Raw genomic sequence first — 20,075 nt, forward strand, 5'->3', positions numbered from 1 at the left:
AGAGAGTCGCCAGGAAGCACTGGGTGAGGAAATAGATGAACATCATCGCCCCCACGCTCAGGCAGCAGCAGGCGCCTCAGCAGGTTCTGCAGGCTCGAAGCCCTCCCAGGGAGATGCCAACGCCCTGCACCTCAGTGGCTCCCAGGGAAGCCCCAGTGTTTGCCTAGCACCTTGCTGAGGCAGAGGCAACGGAAATACTCAGCAGGGCCCCCCACAGGCACAGGAAGTGGGCAGCTCCCTCCTGTGCTGCTCCAAGTGTGGGAGCCTCTCCTCAGTGCATCTCTCCCTCTCCCCCCGCCTTGGAGTTCTGTGCACATCCACCTCCGCCATGCTCTGGTCCCGCTGCACCTGCCGGGCCATTGCAATCACATATCTGCCTGTGCAGGAGTTCAGCACACATTGGCTGGCTACATGCACACACAGCCCTGATTTATCAAAAGCATAAAGTTAAGATTTGCGTATTTAAGGTACATCAATTGTACCTTAGCAAAGGGGTATGAAGAGTCAGAGGTAAAGGTGACATGAGAATGGCAGAGTATTGGTAAGTACTGATGCAGGAGATGGGAACACGAGGCTTTCACTATACTATTGGTACCCTTCCATATAATTAAAAGGAAAAAAAGAAAATCAGAAAGCCCAGATTTTGATACTTTGGCACGTAAAAGGCCTGGGGAGCTAGGTGAGGTAGGGCTCTGAACATCGGCGGCTGTGGTGAAGTTCCCCTCCTTGTTCTTGGTTTGGAGAGAAAAGGAAGAGGGGGTTGGAATCCCCAGGGGAGCTGGGACCCGAAAATGGATGCCTGGATTCCCTGTGCTGGAATTAGCTGGGAACACCCTTCTACCCTGGAGGACCCTCCTCCCCCTCAGTCTTCAGCCTCACCAATTCCACATCGCTGAGGGTGATGGTGGATTTACTTCTCTTCACTGCAAAACAGTGGGACCAGAGGACACATAAGGGGCCAGAGTGAAGTGGGGACAGGAGCCTACGGGAGCCTGCCAGTCACCCATCAGCCTCAGGCACGCACCTGTCATTCAGCACCTTGCTCTGCAGCTCCAGCGTTGGACACAGCAGCATCTTCTGGTGGCAGTACTGGTCCCTGAGGGCCTTGTGCTCCCCAGACAGGTGCTCGTGGAGCGCCCCCAGGCGGGCATGGTCCGCTGCAGAGCCTCGTGGGCTGCCGCCAGCTGCTCGTGCTGCTCCTGCAGGGTCTCTAGCTCCTTCTCTGTGGCCGCCTGCTGCTGCTGGAGCTGCGTGTTCTGCTCCCTGAGCGCAGTGAGCAAGGCGCTCTGGGCGCTCAGAGTGGAATGTCCCGCCTGCCGGAGGGAGAAGGGATGGCGCGTCACCAGGTACAGGCCCAGGGGAACCACAGGCTCTGGATCCCCACATCCCCAAAGCAGTGCGGGGCCAAGAGGGGGTCAAGTGCAGACACCAAATAGCAGGACCCTCAGGCAGGCAAAACCCAGCCATGCTGAGGACAGTTGTACCAGCTCTTAAGGAGCTGCTCTGGGAGGGTCTGAGGCATAAACGGACTGTCACATGGACCCAAGCTTAGTCCTGGGCCCCTCTCTGCACATGTGACCTTTCTTGGGCAATTTATGCCCTTTCTCTGGATAAGCTCCTTGGGTTCCCTCTTTGACTACTTTGAAAAGCACACAGAAAATCAGTAAGGATATAGAGTACCTGAACAGCACTATATACCAATCCACGTAACTGATATTTACAGAACACCCATCCCACAGCATTCAAACTCTCAGAAAGCTGACCGGGGAGGAATCCATCCTCACTCATTCTGAGGCCAGAATTACCCTGTTGTCCAGCTGCGTGTCCCACTCCAGATCTTCAGGCTGCAGGAGGTCCAGAGACACCTGCGGCCTCTGGTTCTCCAGCAACAGGCCCTGGCTCTCCCGCTCCAGGGCATGGATCCTCTCAGGGGCCGTCGTCAGGGCGCTGACCTCCGTGGCCAGCTTCTCGTTCTCCTCCTGCAGCATGTGCAGCTCCTGCTCCAGCTCCTGTGCCCACGCTGCCTGCTCCTTCACCTGCTCCAGGTCCTGGTGCAGCTGCAGCCGCTCCCACTCCAGCTTGCTGACTTGGCTGCTGGTCTCCATCACCGTCTGCTGGAGGACTTTGTTTTCATTCTCCTTGTCCTGCACATGGGCCTCACTGCTGGCCTGTGAGCTGCCCTCAGTGAATGCACCTCTTGTTCAAGATGCTTGATCTGCAGGAAAACACAATGGAACAACACAGGCATGATTTCAGTCCAAACTGGGGGCCTAAGTGTAGGCCTGGAACGACCATCTCCTCATGGGCCCAAAGGACCTCCTTAAATTTCCCAGAGGCCTGATATGGATACAAGGTGAAGGGCACGGAGATCCCCACCCAGACAGTTCAAGCCTAAACACATTCACAGCAGCTGATGATTTAGAAACAGAAACAACAGCTCCTCTTACTTCAGACAATGACAGCGACTTCCTTGGTGCTTTTTATCCTGGTCCACAGGGGCCCGATGAGCTGGCCACCCACCCCTAATGCAGCTCCTCATGTCACTCTCTCCTGCAGACATTGCACATGATCTTATCTCTGCTGTGAATGCTCACCTGCCTCCACCCCAGGCCTCCAGCATCACTAGCTCCTTCTCACCCTCCCAGCGCAGTCTGATTGATTGCCAGCTCCTCAGGGAAGCCCTGCACCAGGATTCTAAATGTCCTGCATCTAATAAGACTCTCCCTGGACCCACGTATACTCCTTCAATATCACACAGCTGAAGTCATCTGTCATTCAGCCTGCTAGACTGGAAGCCATATCAGGGGAGTACATGTCTTTTAACTACAGATAGCACCATCCCAAGCCCCCTTTTTGCTCAACTAGAGAGGCTGAAGAACTCAAGTACCTGATATCCAGCCTCCCTTGCAGCTAGGGTGAGTCAGGCGTCAGGTGAGGCCAATGAGATGTCCACAGAGGGTACCGGGAGGCCTTCCCTCTGTCTCCTCACCCTCCACATTCTCCCTGCCCACTTCTTAGGGAGGTACAACAGCCACTTCCAAGACTGGCAGAGCAAGGAGAAAGAAGCCTGGCTCCAGGGTGGCGTCCCTGAGCTGCTGCCCCAGCACTGGACTGCCTAGCTTGGGACTGCCTGTAATGTGAGGCCGACCAGCCCTGGAGGTTTTCCACGCCTGGGCTCAGAGCTAGAAGCTGGACATGTGAAGGGGGATCTTTGTCCTGCGGGCTGTCCCATGTGCTGCAGGACATCAAGCAGCATCCTGGCCAGGAGCACAGCCAGGAGCACCTCCCCTCCCCTCCCCCAAGTCATGACAATCATAAACAAGATGTACAGTGTTGCCCAGACAGGGTGGCTCAGTGGTTGAGAGTCGACCTATGAACCAGGAGGTTATAGTTTGATTCCCAGTCAGGGCACATGCCCAGGTTACCAGTTTGATCCCAGTAGGCAGCAAAACTATAATTTTGCTACTGTTATGAATCAACGTAAATATCTGTGTTTTCCGATGATCTAAGCCCCTGCTACCGGTTCTCAATCCCTGCTGTAGAGCCTAAGACCATCAGAAAACAAAGATATTTATATTAGCAAAATTAGTTATGAAGTAGCAACAAAAATAATTTTATGGTTGAGGGTCACCACAACATGAGGAACTGTATAAAGGGTCACGACATTAGATAGTTTGAGAACCACTGAACTAGAGGATGGGGAAGGGTCAGCTTCGGGGCCCTGTGCAGGCCTGGCAGAGGCTTTTTAAGGCCCTGTGCGGTGTGGGGCAGAGGCTGAGGGGGGCCCTGTGCAGCTTGGTGAAGAGGGTCAGGTTAGGCCTCTGTGAAGGCCCAGAGAGGAAGGGCTGAGGAGTGTCAGCTGCAGGGGCTCGGAAGAGAAGAAACCTGTCCACAGTCACTCTTGAAAATGAGTAATTTAAGGCTTTATATTTATCAGGTGGATATTGGAAACTGCTGTGGGCTGCTTCTGAAATGACCTCCAATATTCCCTGCTCCCTGTGTAATCCCCTCCCGCTGAGAGTTACTTAGAATGTCATTGTTGTGACTGACTTCTTGCTAGTAGACCCTCTCTGCTGCCTTCTTGCCTCCTATGTTTTGATGATGTTGCGGAACCCACGTGACAAGAAGGGGTGGGTGGCCTCTCGCTGCCAAGGGAAGCCTCTGCTTACAGTCAGAAAAATATTGAAGCCCTTAGTCCTATTACCACAGAAACTGAATTCTATGTGAGCCCAGAAGCAGAATTGTCCCCAGCATAACCTGTGACGAGCCCCAAATCCCAAGCAACACCCTGGTTACAGCCTCCTTAGACCTTAGGCAGAAGACCCTTCTGGACCTGGACTCCTGACCGTGGAAACTGTGACATAATTAACTTGTTAATGTGGTGATATTGTTATGCAGCAATAGCTTCTAAGGTAGAGACCTGTATATTTTGTCACAGACATTAAAAGTGAGAATAAAGGGTTTGATCTATTCAAATTTTCTCTGCATACTGATTATACCTGGAGAGTTTTTGCTAACAACTGGGTTGCATACAGCAACCAAAGAGGTCTATGTGATTGTGTCAGACATATCTATGTCTGTATCCAAAACACAACCTCAGGGGCCCTGAAGTGAGCTGCTCCTGTTTGCAGGCACAGCACAAGAGCAGAGAGTTTGTGGCCTGCAGGTGTCCACACCAGGACTTCTGAGGCAGCAGATGCCTCACGTGGCAGCAGAAGGGGATGGGAGGAGGGTGGAGAAAACAGGAGAGGGCTGTCTCTGAAACCCCCGAATGTGAGGTATGAACCCCCATGAGCAGAGCAGGTCATGGCAGAAGCAGAAGGATTTGTTTTCTTTCTTTCTTTCTTTCTTTCTTTCTTTCTTTCTTTCTTTCTTTCTTTCTTTCTTTCTTTTTTTTTAAATATATATTTTATTTATTTTTTACAGAGAGGAAGAGGGATAGAGAGTTAGAAACATCGATCAGCTGCAACACCCCCTACTGGGGATGTGCCCGCAACCAAGGTACATGTCCTTGACCAAAATCGAACCTGGGACCTTTGAGTCAGCAGGCCGACACTCTATCCACTGAGCCAAACTGGTATCAGCAGGATTTGTTTTCTTAAGAGACTTTGTTAGACCATGAGTCCAGGTGGTGCTGTCAGTGCCACTGGAGTGCTGCAGGGTGGCAGGGCGGCGGGGAAGGCAGCACTGCTCTGGCACCTGAGGACAGGTGTCTTTGGGAGGACTGGAGAGAACTGTCAGCACAGACTGGGGTTCTCACAGAGGCATCTGGAGAGGGTTTGTGGCCAGACAAGGGGACACCAGAGGAGAGCTGGGTGACCTTGTCAGTGACCCTGCCTCACAGGTGGGACGATTAGCAGGATAAGACACTCTGTGGGTTGTGCCTCCAGGTCCCTAGAAACTATAGCCGGGGCCACGTTTGATGAGCGCTATGCTTTAGCACCAGATAGAGAGGATGAGGGGAGGGGAAGGAGGCAGGGAAGGATAAGCCCAGCACTGGCACGGCATCGCCACAGGCTGCCAGGACCTCAGCCGCCTGCGAGGCAGGTGTGCCCACTCAGTCACAGGCACATCTGACAGGCGTGGAGAAACGTGCCTCAGAGCAGTGCACCTGAGGGAGAAGAAATGAGACTTATCTGGCCCCTTCCTGCCCTATTCCTAGGGATCAAACTTTGCCCCCTGTATCCTCAGGCCAGGGAAATGTGTGGATATTTTGGTTTTAGGGAAATGACCACAGAGAAAGGCAGGCCACTCAAAGTGGCCTCTTACTGTGTTTGGGCTACTCTGACAAAAATATCATAAACTGCATGGCTTATTAGCAACAATGTATTTCTCATAGTTCTGCAGGCTGGGAAGTCCAAGATCATGGTGCCGGTAGTTTCAGTGTCTGCTCAGGGCCTGCTTTCTGGCTCATTGACAGCCCTCCCTTCACTGGGTCCTTGCTTTGTGGAAGGGGCACCAATGCCAGTCATGAATGCTCCACTCTCATCCCTCAACACCTCCTGAAGGGCCACCTCCAACACCAGTACATGCAGCACATGGTTTCAACATTGGAATGAGGTAACTTTTTTCGTGTGTGTGTGTGTGTGTGTGTGTGCGCGCGCGCCTGTGTAGTAAGAAGCTCCAACCAACTGAGCAACCTGGCCAGAGCTCCATCAATATTTTTAACCTAGAGAATTTATGCAATGGGAGATTAGAGCTCAGGAAAGTTTTCTAGTTTCTATCAGTGTGAAATTGTCCAGCTAAATCCAGGAGCGGGGGGCGGGGGCGAGGGTAAAACTGGGGTTCTTAATCCAGATCACCTGGGGGTGTGTCTGTGAAACTCAGAAATTGCACGCAATGTTTCTGTGAGGGCATCTATGTCTTTCCTCAACTTTTCCAGGGGTCTGGCCTACAGGGTAAAGATCACTAGCAAAGAGAGAAAATCAGCATGCCCCTCACTTCCCCAATCCCACTGGGGAGTGGGCAAAACCGGCCTGAAAGGTGGTAGTTCACAGTCAGGAGGCAGTTCAGGCCCGTAGTGACGGGACCTGGAGAAGATGTAGCGGCCAGGAAGGTCCTGTCACAACACAGACTCTGCTGACTGGGTCCTGCTTCTGGGCTCTGCGCAGGGGAAGGAGGTGGTACCCGCCGGGCGCACCCGCATCCTCCCCGAGGGGCCTGGGGGAGGCTGGGACTCAGGCTGCCCCGCCTCCCGCGAGACCCGGTCCTTCGAGGCCCCGCCCCCGGGCCCGGCGCAAAGCAGGACGGGACACCAAGATGGATGCTCTCATTTGAGCGCCTGGTCTGGGCGGGTAACCTCACGCTTGCAGGACTCTCTTGCGTTTCTCGGGAGCAGGCGGAGAGGGAATGAGAAGCTGCGGCGGCGGCGGAGTCCCCGTGACCGACTCTGCTGTTGCCCCGGGGGCGCAGCCGGGCCGCCGCGCCTGACGCGTCCCGAGTCCCTCAGGTGAGGCCGGGCGGCGGCGGTGCTGGTCTCCGCGTGTCGCGCGGGGCCCCGGCGGCGTGGCCTGGCCGGGCTCTGCGGCGCCCCTGCTCCCCGCGCCGCCCCTCGGCCCCCTTCCCAGCGGGACGCGGTGTCCGCCCCTCGGCCGCGCTGTGTGAGGCCCAGGCTCCGCCTGCGGGCCTCCCGCCCCCCAGGGGCCCGGGAAGCGGCCCTTTTGCCCAGGCTCAGACCCGGTGCCTCTGTGTGCACTCAGGTTCCCCCGGAGCCGCCTCGCGGTGCCTCCGGCAGGTAGTTCTTGCTCCAGGAAGCGAGGCCGATGTCTCCGTGTCAGCGCATCAGTTTAATGCGGTCCTTGCACAGGTGCCCTGGGAAGTGAAAACACAAGTAGGGGGCTGTAAGAGCACTAAACCTATTAACACAAAGCGGTAATTGTACTTTGCAGATAATTATATGGTTACTAATTCTGTGACTTCCTCTCACAGTTTGAATATGCTGGTTATCCCTTTGACTAGAATATAGGAAGACCAGCTGGATTTTGTGTTTTTGTATAAGTTTTATAAGGCACTATCTCAGTCATGTCCCATGTTTAAGTGTTCTCAAAACTGGCCTATCAGAAGGAGGAAAAAGTGTGACGAATGTGACACAACCGTTCTCCCAGGAATACACTTAATTCACAGCAAAAATAACCGCAACTCTAGAGTTGCTGCATGGCAACCTGAGGCTCTCAGATATTTCAGCCAAGAAAGCTGTAGTGCCAAAAAGACCTCAGAAAGACCTCAGGGAAGAAACGAAGTAAAATTAAACTGTTTGTGTTGTAAATGCCTTTTCAAACACTGTTTAAAGGTTGTCTAGTGCTGACATGAAAGTTTGTTTCGATTTCTGTACTTGAGGATTGCAGCTTAACCGTGATGCCACTAAACCCATTTTCGTGTAGTCGTTGTCTCCGAAACAGCTGGCGTCCTCCTTATATGCCGCATTATACAGTGTCCGAATTGGACTGGCTGTCAGTTACTGTTTGTAGAAATGTTCTGGAAGTAGTGGGGAGCGGGTCATGTTTCCACCCACAGCTCATCCACTTTGTAGCAAGAAGCTAAATAGATTGTTAATTCAAAGCTAGAACTGTTAAATTTGCAAACAAGTCTGATTGACTCATGTCCACACTTATTTTATTCATGCCTTGTCTTTTGGGTTTGGACCAGAAATTGGAATAGATTGCAATTATATGTTTAAAATGAATTGGGGCTCAAAATTTTTTATCACATTTGGTAGTTTTTTAAAGCAGTAACTATTTCAACTTTTTTTTTTTTTTTTAACATTTTATTTTTTATTTATTTATTTTTTTCTTTTCTTTTTTTATTAAATTATTATCTGTGTACATATTTTAACATTGCCTCCCCCCCCCCCCCCGCCCATACATCCCTCCCCAGAGTTTCGTGTCTATTGGTTGTACTTATATGCATGTATACAAGTCCTTCTATTGATCTCTTATCTCCCCCAGATCTCCCTACTCTCCCGCTTTAATTTGACAGTCTGCTTGTTGCTTTACTGTCTTTATATCTGACTTTTGGTTCATCAGTTTATAATGTTCTTTAATATCCATAAATGAGTGAGGTCATGTGGTATTTCTCTTTCATTGACTGGCTTATTTCACTCAGCATGATTTTCTCTAATTCTATCCAGGTTGCTGCAAATGATGAGAATTCCTTATTTTTTATGGCAGCATAGTATTCCATTGTGTAGATGTACCATAGTTTTTTGATCCAATCATCTGCTGACAGGCACTTAGGCTGTTTCCAGATTCTAGCTATTGTAGATTGTGCTGCTATGAACATAGGGGTGCATATATCCTTTCTGATTGGTGTTTCTAGTTTCTTGGGATATATTCCTAGGAGTGGGATTACTGGGTCAAATGGGAGTTCCATTTTCAGTTTTTTGAGGAAACTCCGTACTGTTCTCCACAGTGGTTGCACCAGTCTGCATTCCCACCAGCAGTGCACGAGGGTTCCTTTTTCTCCGCAACCTCGCCAACACTTGTTGTTTGATTTGTTGATGTTGGCCATTCTGACAGGTGTGAGATGGTACCGCATGGTTGTTTTGATTTGCATCTCTCAGTAGTTCAACTTTTGATGAATTAAAAGTAATATGTTGTTTTTGTTTGTTTCATTTCAATATGCAGTGATCTGTTAGATGTGCTTTTTAAATGAGGTGTCAGCACCTGAACAGAAATGCCCTTAAATGTTTAGAGCCTTTTACTATAGAGTAAAACTTGTCTAAATACTTAAAATGTGAAAGGTAGAGAAATTAGTGTGTAGTAGTAGGAAACGTAGGATAGTTATTGCGGGACATAAGTGCTTGTCTCAACCCAATAGATTCCTACCTGTCTATTGATTCACCTGCACTAAAATGTAGCTGTAATGTTAATTATGTAATGACTAGAGGCCCGATGCACCAAATTCGTGCAAGGGGCTTGGTCCTCCCAGCCCCTTGCAGCCTCTGCTGGCCCTCGAAGCCGGATCCGGAAGGTCTTTCAGCTGTTAGTTCTAATTTAGCATATTAGCTGTTTATTACAGTGTAAGGTAAGTATAAAATGATAACTGTAATTATCTGAAAGAGTCAGATCTGGAATGCCCTTTAATGTTATGATTACTTGTACACCTACAATGTGATAGAATTGTGTGACACTCCCCTAAAGATTAATGGCTCTTCTGGAAACTTTTATGATAATTTTCTTCTGGCTTTGACTCCAAACAGCTGACCAGATTGTGTTTGAATCCATACAGAAATAATGTTGATATCTGAAACCCATGTCGAACTTCTATGAAGAAAGGGCAACAATGATTGCAGCTGGGGATTTGCAGGAATTTGTTCCTTTCGGTCGAGACCACTGCAAACACCACCCTAATGCTTTGAACCTTCAACTTCGGCAGCTGCAGCCAGCTTCTGAGTTATGGTCGTCCGATGGTGCCGCTGGCTTGGTGGGATCCCTGCAGGAGGTTACAATCCACGAAAAACAGAAGGTTTTATTAAGATTCTCAGTTTGTTTTTGAAATATAGAGAGATGCGATCTACTTGTAATTTAAGGTTACCCAGATACAACTGAGAAATGAGTATGATGATACTTCTAGGGTACAAGTTAAGATTTGGTAATTTTAATCAAGGTTCAAAATAATGACCTTATTGCATTATAATGTCATGGCTGTTTATTTAGACATATAACATAATGAGACTCACTATGATTATGATCCATTTGAAACCTCTTCACTTAATATGTGGAGACATGAGAAGTAAGTGCATGTTAAATAGTCAGTCTTTCTCATTCAAAATTTCGGGGCGGGGATGTCTGTAGTTAGAAATATAAACCTTTCTCTGCCTGTTTTGACTGTTGGGACAAGGGCAGGAAGGTGAATGTATATGCAATTGTGAAGCAGGGAAATCTGAAGGGTGATAAGCTCCCCCAGCATTTCATGTGCATGTTACTGCCCCCTCTGTATCACGCCCTTCTTCCTCCCCTCCCCCACATATCCTTAATGTATCTTTTTAGTCTCCCAAGAATGTTGGTTTAGTTTTTGGATATATAGGAAAGGTATAATTTTTATTTGTTTATGTTTTTATAATATGGTAATATAATGTAAAACAATACTTGAATAAGTTCTCATTTATGAAATCAACCTAAGAGTTGGGCTTGGACTGAATCTTACTCCACAGGCAAAGGGAGAGTAGGAGACTTGTATCTGGATTGCTGTTCAATTTTAATTAATAAATCTTGCTCCATAATGTTGAAAAAGAAAAAAATGGCGCTTAAACAAGTCTTTTATATATAAATTTTTAAGGAAAGCTGGCAGTTAAGGAGAGGCGGAAGTAACATTGGAGAAGTGGATTATGACGAGGAACTCTATGTGGCTGGAAATATGGTGATCTGGAGCAAAGGAAGCAAAAGCCAGGCATTGGCTGTTTACAAGGCCTTTACAGTTGATAGTCCTGTTCAACAGGTGAGTTGATTTGAATTTTAGTATTTGATTGACTGTGGAATAATTTTTTAAAAAACAAAGCTCTTGCCTTAATATTTAACAGAAATGATAAAAACATAGTATAATGATCCTAGTAGCTGTGTATATGTTTTAACATGTGAAGATAATGGTAGGAAAATAAACATTTCATTTATTTTCTATATCAGTTTTTATACCATCCTTTTTCAATTTGTTGGTAATGTTTAAACACTTGAGTAATTCAATCAATTATTGTCAATAAAATTTATAAGACTTTAAGGGTACAAGAATATATAAGCACATTTATATGTGCTAATATAAATATATTTGCAGAATGTTGAATAAATAAAAATCAGATTCATGGTAATACTCAGAGAGTAAGGGAAAGGAAAAGAAATCTAATTTGTTGTCATTGCACTTGGCTATTACGCCTAATTCTCCTAAAAATTAGTAATTAAAGGGACAGAATCATGCATTTGCCCTGCCTTTTTAGGAGCTTTCTGGTTCATCTCTAGTTAATGAAGGAAAACTTTTATTTAAAGAAGAATACCAGCTAATAAATACAGAAGGAATGGTAGAATTTGAAAATCACTATTCTGTATAACCTCTGATTCAGACAAGGATTGTAAATAGATAGTAATGCCATTGCATGACAGGTATTTAGCATGGCACCAAGGTGTCACCCAAAGTGAAGAAACAAATGCATCTCTACTCTGAAGCTGCTTGTTGTCTCCTCCTCAATAACCCGGTGGGTTTACCATTACTGATCGGGGACAAAGGACTCTTTTATCCCTACAGGTGTAATGTAGCATGGAGACATGACGTCATCTACTTAGTTTTCTTCCCCCAAATATTTGACATGAATATGTAGACCTAACTTCCAGTTACAGGAAGTACGGGGACTAGAGGATCAGTTTGTAAAATGAGATGAGGAATGGGTGGAAGTATGGATGAAACAAAATTAGCCAGAAGTTGAGAATTATTGAAGCTGGCTGATGGGGATGCATTATATTACTCTTTTTATTTTGTATATACCTATTTGAGTTTTTCTATAATAAAAAAAAATTTAAAGAAAAAACCACTATGAGGAATAATTAGACAAATGCAGAATATGGGACAGTCTACATTGTGGTCTCTTTAAAGAGTTGGTCATGTGAGAAAAAAAAAAAAATGGTGGGGCCTGTTCTAGATTAAAAGAGACTAAAGGGACATCACCAAATGCAATATTTTATTTTTGCACCTTGTTGAATGAACTTTGATTGAATCCTGATTCTAGAAAATTGGCCAAAAAAGAAAATTTGAAGAGTTGCAAATTAGGTGATGTTAGAATATTTTTTTCCTTAGGCAAGATGATGGTTTTGTGGTGTAGAGGAAAAAAATCTTTACTTTTGGGGAAATGCATGATGAAGTGTGTGGAGGTGATGTGTCATGATGTGGGCATTTTCAGGTAGTCGGTACCCCCACAACCCAATCTCCCCCATACACATAAGCAGATATGGCATAATGTTAACAACTGTTTTAGATGAAATGGGTGTTTACTGTACTATTTCAGCTTTTCTTACTGAAAATTTTTAGAATAAAAAGTTTTTGGGAAAAAGTATATTTATACAATAGTAGTTGAGTTAATTGTTGGGCTAGTGACAAGATATTTCAAAGCTTTTTGACTAATGTTAAGTTCCTTATTGGTAAACACTGAATTCTTGGAACCTGGACACTGCTTTCTACCCATTAACTCTTTCCTGATGAACATCGTACTCTTCTAACTGTATATTGGGAAGGGACAACCTGAATTACTCCTAAATATCAGGGCATGTGTAAAAGCATTTCTGTCCAGGAGTGTTGAAGCCAGTGATCAGTTTGATTATATTTCCCCCCATGTAACCATATGATTAGTTCTGAAAAGTGGCATGACGATATCCAACTAGTGCTTTACTTCTGTTTCCATCTTAAATTCTCCAAGGAATGATTGTCTGTTTACTAGATTTCATGGATGTGCATTAGATGTATTGTCTCTTTTATCTCCTTTATCTTAGGTCATTTATAAGTAGAATAAGATTTGTAATTTCAGTCCTTTTGATCTGGAAAACATATTATTTAGTCTTCTTGTTAGTATGGAGAAAGATAATTTTATATTTTGGTTAAGAAACAATGCCAGGTGCATGTGACTCAGATTTAGTTGATCCCTTCCTTCATTCTGCAAGTGTTTAGCATCCCTGTTTCAGACAGGGTGCTGGGCATTAGGGCGACAAAGATGGATATTTGTTGTCTGCCATCGAAGAACTCATACTGTTAAGGATGAACAAATAAACAGATAACTAAAATGCTGTATGCAGATAAACTGAAGTGCCATATACCAGCTGAGTCCACAGTGTGGTGGAGCCAGGGGGAGTGGCTCTGTAAGGAGGATTTCTCAAAGAAGTTACCGTATTTTTCGGACCATAAGACGCACCGGACCATAAGACGCACCAGTTTTTAGAGAAGGGAAATGAAGAAAAAAAGATTCTGAAACAAATAGTGTCCTAAACTATTTTATGTGCATTAAAACCCAACATCACAGTCATAAACACATGTAATCAACCCTGTAAAGTAAACAGCAGCATTTAGAACCATTTTAGAGCCGGGCAAGCACACAGAGACCACACAGAGCCCGGCAAGTAAAAAAACTTTTTTTTTACAGTATATGTGTAGGCTATATTTGGACCATAAGACGCAGGGACTTTTTCCCCCCACTTCTGGGGGAAAAAAAGTGCGTCTTATGGTCCGAAAAATACGGTAGTTGCTGATTGAACTGGAAGTTGGAGAAAGCTAGGTGGAGGGAATCACAGCCAAAAGAGATGGAACACATGATGTTTTCTAAGTTCAGAATGGATGTACATTGGGTGTGGAGAGATGCTTGCAGGGGCGGAGTGGATCCAAACTGAAGGGCCTTGTTTGTACCTGGAAGCTTGGATTTTAAACTTTCTGCAGAAGGAGCCCGCCAAGGACATTAAAATAGAAAGTATATCTTAAGTTCTGTATTTTGAGAGGATAATACTTTGGTGACAGTATGTAGGATTGGCTGGAGAGTAGAGAGACTGTTGTCGGGGATACTGTTTTGTGATAGTTCAGGGGAGAAAGATTGGTGCCATAAGAGAGAAGACAGAGCTGAGGGACATGTGCAGGGGACTAGGGATGTCTGTGACATCAGGAGTAAGGGAGAGTGAAAATGCTATGCTTTCAGAGACTGGGAGGATGGGATTTCACAAGAGGAAGCTGAGACTTGGCGTAGATGTTTCAGGTGGTCTCTAATGCCTGTTTTTCCTCACTCAACAACAGAATGAACAATTCAATTTATAACTGGGCAGAGGGCTTGAACAGACAGTTCTCTAAAGAAGAAATGCCCATGGCCTATGAGCACATGAAACAGTGCTCAGCATCTTTAATCATTATGCAAATGCTAATCAAAACTACAATGAGATACCTACTGGGATGGCTGTTATTTTTAAAAAATATCAAGTATTGGTGAGGATTTTGAAACGAACCCTGCACATTGCTGGTGATGGAGTAAAAACAGCCTCTGGGAGACAATTTGGTTGTTACTCAAAATGTTATTAAACCTAGGATCATTATGTGATCCAGCAATTCCCTTGTGGGTATCTTAGCTAATAATAGAGAAACATGTAAACTGACCATACTTCGCTATGCCCACAGCCAATCAGAGTGAGTATGCAAATTAACTCAACAAAGATGGCGGTTGATTTATATACATATCTGGGTCCCGGAACCTCCTTGACACCCAGGTCACTCCCAGCTGGCCATTGGGCAGAGGCTTTAGGCTTGGGAAGGGGCCAAGCCTGTGATTGGAGGTTCTGGGGGGAGAGGAGAACCCCTTCCCAATCCTAAAGCCTGGGAGGCTTTAGGCTTGGAGGGGCAGGGCAGGGTGGGGCGGGGGGTGGGGGGCGGGAATAAATGGAAACATATCCTCCCGTGAGGATAAAAAGAAAAAGAAAGAAATGTCATATCCTATGAAAGAAACATGAAAATGCTTAAAGAAAGTTGTCATCTTTTCATGGTGAAGGGACTGGAGTCTGTGTTGATGAAAATACCTTGGTGGCTGAGGTGACTGGTAGTGGCTGCAGCAGTGGGGTGATGGGGCTCGTGCCTTCCGCTGATCAGCCTGGTCACCTCCCACAAAGGTCACCTTCCTAACGGGGAGCGGGCCTAAGCCATCAGAGTAGGACATCCCCTGAGGGCTCCCAGTATGGGAGAGGGGGCAGGCTGGGCAGAGAGACCCCTCCCCAGTGCATGAATGTTGTGCACCGGGCCCCTTGTATATACATAAAAGAATTGAATGTAGGGACTCAGATAGTGTTCATAGCAGCAGCATTCACAGTAGTCAAAATTGGAAATAGTCCAAGTCTGTGAGGACAGGTGACTGGATAAATAATATGTGGTATATGTCTACCATGAAATACTATTCAGCCTTTAAGAGAAGGACATTGTGACGTATTACACATGGATGAACCTTAAGGACATTATGCCAGATACAACAACAAATACTGTGTGATTTCACCTTTATGAGGTACTTTGCTTTGAATAGGCAAATTCATAAAGACAGCAAGCAAGTAGAATGTTAAGCTGGGGGAGGGAGGAATGGGGAGTTATTGTTGAATTGGCAGTTTCTGTTTGGGATAATGGAAAAGTTTTGGAAATAGATAGTAGTGAGGTTGTACAACTTTGTGAATGTACTTAATGCTACTGAATTTGTACACCTCAAAATGGTTAAAATGGTAAATTTTATGTTACGTATATTCAACCACAATTAAAAAAAAATCCATAAAATGCCGTTAAGTGATTTCATTAAGTGATTGTCAGGCATGCCAGGAAAGCGGAATGGCATCCTAGTTTATATTTTGTAAGGTAAAAGGGAAACATTAGTTTTTCCAAAGATTTTTCTGAAGTGCCTCTAGGAATGTCTAAGAATGATAAGATTGTTAAGTAAATCTGTAGGTTATAAAATAGCTCTTCTGATAATCTTTAGTTTTATATAGTATACTAGTGACCCTGTGCACTAAATTCATGCACATTAAAAGGGAATTAATTAGAGGAAATATTTTAATATTGCTATTTGCCCTTTCTTTATAATAGAAGTGTCAGAGATGAAAGAAAATTAGTAAAATGTATATGAAAATCTTCCTCCTATCAGAAGGCACACTATGGGAACCAGAGTCAAGTCTCCGCCCACCCATGTGTGCCTCGAAATTGCATGAGGCCTAGACCTGGCCGGCCCCACCCCCATTGGGATAGATCCAGACCCAGCCGGCCCCACCCCCGTCAAGCCCCACCAGATGGGGGGGGTGTAGCCTCAGGTTGCTTGGCCCGGGGTGGGGGCAGCCTGAGGTCACTGTCAAACCCTGCTGGGCTGGGGGTACATGGCCTGAGGTCCCAATCAAGCCCCGTTGGGCAGGGGGTGTGACCTTGGGTCTCCTGGCCCAACTCAGCGGTGAGGGGCACATCCTGAGGTTGCCCATCAAGCTCTGTCGGTTGGGGGGGGTGCAGCCTGAGGTCCCCCAGCCTGGTGCCAAGGCGGGGGCATGGCCTGAGGTCTCCTGTCAAGTCCCACCAGGCAGGCGGCGCAGCCTCAGGTCCCCTGCCCTGGTCCCTGCTGATTGCTTGTTAAGGCTCATTATAGTAACTTGGCCTCTGCTGTGGGCCCAACCATCTTATGTTATGGGATCTCTGTCTCCACTGTGGGTGCAGCCATCTTGTTATGGTGTGACTATCAATTTGCATATTCCCTTTTTATTAGATAGGATAGGGTCTAATACAGGTAAAGCTGCTGTCTGAGATCACTTTTGTGGCAAGGGTTCTATTGAGTAGATTTTTTAAATTTTTGTCTTCCCTTGTCATAAAATTTATTTGCACACATAGTTTATCTTTCCTTATAATATTTATCATTAGTCTAATCTTATTTTATCTTACTCTTTTTTGTTCTCATGATGCATATTTTGAGCTGATGAGACAGGTGTTATGTAGATGTAATTATTATGTAGATACCATTTGTTAACAGGCTATTGTTTTGATACAATTTTCTTAGGTAAGCATTTTGTTTTAATTTTAGGCATTGTGGTGTGACTTCATTATATCACAGGATAAGTCTGAAAAAGCCTACAGTAAGTTTCTTGAAATTTTATTGCACTTTTTTATTCCAAAGGTATACCTCATTTTTTTTTCCTTCAAAATAAGTACGTAGCCACTAATAATAGTGGTTTTGCTTAAGTATTTTTTTTTTTTTAAATCTTGTTCATTAAAGAACTTGTGTTATTGGGAATTGTAATTTTGATAGTTGGGATTTTTTTTTGGAAAAAAGCATACATGTTGTTATATCTTTTTTGCAGGTAGCGCTGAAGTAGAAAAATGTATATGTATATTGCAAAGCTCATGTATCAACATGCATAGCATAGAAGGAAAGGATTACATAGCTTCTTTACCTTTTCAGGTAAACTTGAGTGTTTCCATTTGTGTTTGGTTGGAGAATACTTTTTAGTTAATTGGTTTCAGAAGTATTACTACTTTTATATCTTACAGTTACAAAGGATGTTATTTTTACTCAAAATAACTAAGCAGCTTTAGTGACTTACCATTTTTCCATTCTTTGCATAAAAAGTAATTTAGTGGAGTGAATATGCAGTCTTTTCTGAGTTTTTGTGTTTTGAAGTGATACACAGGAAATAATTTTGATTACAGTAATCATATGATAATATTAATCTTTTCCCTGTTTCTCTTCATTGTAGCTTTGCTACTGATATTTGCAACCCCTGGCAGAAAATTGGGTTGAATATTTCCTTAGATTTGATTTTGTCTTACACATGCTTATTAGAATTACTTCTTAAAAATATTATAGTTAATGCTCATTTTATTTACTTATTTTTAAAATATATTTTTATTATTGATTTCCTAGAGAAAGGGAGAGGGAGAAATAGAAACATCAATGATGAGAGAGAATCATTGATCGGCTGCTCCTGCGCACCTCCTGCTGCGGATCAAGCCCACAAACAGGGCTTGTGCCCTTGACTGGATTCGAACCTGGGACCCTTCAGGCTGATGCTCTCTCTACTGAGCCAAACCAGCCAAAGCAATTATGTTATTTTGTAAAGCTCTTATTAAATTAGAAGAACATCTAATTTTCTATATTGTTTTCTGAAACCATGTTATAAAAAGTAGTTTCCTTTACTTCTGTTTTCCCCACCCTTTTATTGGCAGGTTGCTAACGTTTGGCCCACCAAATATGGATTGTTGTTTGAACGAAGCAGTTCTTCACATGAGGTACCTCCAGGTCCACCCAGGTATCCAGTTTACTCAGTTCAGAATATTATTACGAGCACTTTTTGTGTTGGTTCTGAGGTGAAATGTTTCCCTGTGAGTTTGGGATGACGATGATTTCCATGTCGGCATAGATTTATGCCACTTTCATCTCAGTGATGGGCACTCCTGAGTCTACTCCTCCCTATAGTTCCTCTCCCAGTCCCCCATGTTGTAAAATCGAACAAGCACAAGATTTAAAGATAACAGTACTCAATTCTTAGCTGTGCCATCTTTTTATTGTGCTTCTTTGGGCAAATCATTGGAGCTTCTTGGCTTTAGTTTTATTATTTGTTATAGAAATACTCTAGTTTACCTCTTAGGATTTATGCAGGATTAAGTGAGCTAATGTATATAACCTGTTTTTGTTGTTAATCCTTACGTGAGAATTTTTTCCATTGTTTTTCAGAGAGAGTGGAAGGGAGAGAGGGAGGAAGGGAGGAGTGACAGAGAGAGAGAGAGACAGAGAAAGGGGGGAAAGGGGAGGGAGAGAGGGAGATAGAGAACGAAACATCAGTGTGTCTCTCGCACATCAACTGGTTGCCTCCTGCACATGCCCCAACTGGCGGTGAGGAGTAAACCTGCAACCAAGGTACATGCCCTTGACTGGGAATCAAACCCGAGACCTTTTGATGTATAGCCTGACGCTCTATCTATTGAGCAATACTGGCCAGGGCCAAAGTATCTAACCTTTGACATGACTTAGTATGTATTAGAAGCACAAGAAATGGTAGGTGCTTGTTGATAGTGTATTTACCTGTCTCTGAATGAATCAGTTATGAGCTCACGAAGGGCAGGGACGTACAGTACTTTTTATCACAGTGTGGTGCAATTAGTTGATACTTTGCTTTTAGTAAATTGTTTAGAGATTTTAATCTCTGTGTTTAGATAGCAGGTCTGTTCCCCTCTCCTCTTTAAAACACACAACCTCTTTATTTACGAAGTTTTTCTTTTCAAGTACACTCCTGTGTAAATAAATGTAGGAGACAAAATTTATTTCTTAGCTTCCAAAGACACTGCTAATAACAGTGATTAAAAAAAAATCAGACTGCCTTATGCCATTACTCCATTGTTCTGTAATGTGATGAATGCTGTTTGCAGATAGTCTCCGGGCTGCATTGATTTTCCTGTGTGTGGGTATGCTTAGAGTCTCTTGCATAACGGATTTCTAGGAATGAAATCAGAGAAACTGAAAAACAGTATGTAAAGAGTTAGAGAGATTCTTTTTGAGAGGATAGGTTTCTAGCTGTTATTGTAATATAGAGAAGATATTTCTCTGCAAGAATTTGTGCACAAATGGAGTCATCTTGTATAGGTGATTGATTATGTGTTGTTTTTTTTTTAATTACTAGAGAACCTTTACCCACTATGTTCAGCATGCTGCATCCACTAGATGAAATAACTCCACTTGTTTATAAATCTGGAAGTAAGTGTGTCTTTTGCATAGTTTGTTTTGTTGTTTTTTTTAACTTGGGAGTGGGGAGAAAATAAAGCTCTTAGAAACTTTAATTTGTTTAATAAAAATAATATAATTTAAGCATTTTACAAAAATAACCTTATTATGAAAATAGTTCATATTAAAGTAAGAAATTCTTGAATACCATTATATTAACTATTTTAACAGCTATTCTTTCCCTAAAAATAGGGCCTGTAAATTGATCAGGATTACTGATAGATTTGCTAATCTATCTGTAGAAGATTCTGGTCTCTGTTCCTTAGTGATTAACAGGTAAATGAATGATACTTAGATGAGCTAAAATTGATTATTTTTTTGAAGAGAAAAATACAGGTTTTTATGCCCT

General features: G+C 44.3%; 2 protein-coding genes across 4 annotated transcripts in view; one reads left to right on the plus strand and one right to left on the minus strand.

Moving 5' to 3' along the window:
* The window catches only part of LOC311631356 (uncharacterized protein), a 388,370-nt gene extending 386,203 nt beyond the window's left edge, over window positions 1-2,167 (minus strand). Inside the window, exon 1 of the mRNA XM_084901394.1 lies at window positions 1,806-2,167. Within this exon, the coding sequence (XP_084757520.1) occupies window positions 1,806-2,105 (300 nt within the window). The 5' untranslated portion in view covers window positions 2,106-2,167. The remainder of the gene's footprint in view (window positions 1-1,805) is intronic.
* A 4,563-nt stretch (window positions 2,168-6,730) lies between these two features.
* Window positions 6,731-20,075, plus strand: part of ANAPC1 (anaphase promoting complex subunit 1) — a 90,880-nt gene continuing 77,535 nt past the window's right edge. The window contains exons 1-7 of one of the 3 annotated variants that reach the window (XM_084900874.1): window positions 6,731-6,790; window positions 9,727-9,963; window positions 10,777-10,935; window positions 17,033-17,084; window positions 17,310-17,410; window positions 18,175-18,257; window positions 19,626-19,699. In XM_084900874.1, the coding sequence (XP_084757000.1) occupies window positions 9,751-9,963; window positions 10,777-10,935; window positions 17,033-17,084; window positions 17,310-17,410; window positions 18,175-18,257; window positions 19,626-19,699 (682 nt within the window). In that variant the 5' untranslated portion in view covers window positions 6,731-6,790; window positions 9,727-9,750. Of the gene's footprint in view, window positions 6,950-9,726; window positions 9,964-10,776; window positions 10,936-17,032; window positions 17,085-17,309; window positions 17,411-18,174; window positions 18,258-19,625; window positions 19,700-20,075 lie in introns of all 3 variants that reach the window. The other 2 variants (XM_084900873.1, XM_084900875.1) reach the window with 2 other exon arrangements.

Source organism: Pipistrellus hanaki, assembly GCF_964339955.1.
Source record: "Pipistrellus hanaki genome assembly, chromosome: 12".
In the NCBI taxonomy this organism is placed as follows: domain Eukaryota; kingdom Metazoa; phylum Chordata; class Mammalia; order Chiroptera; family Vespertilionidae; genus Pipistrellus; species Pipistrellus hanaki.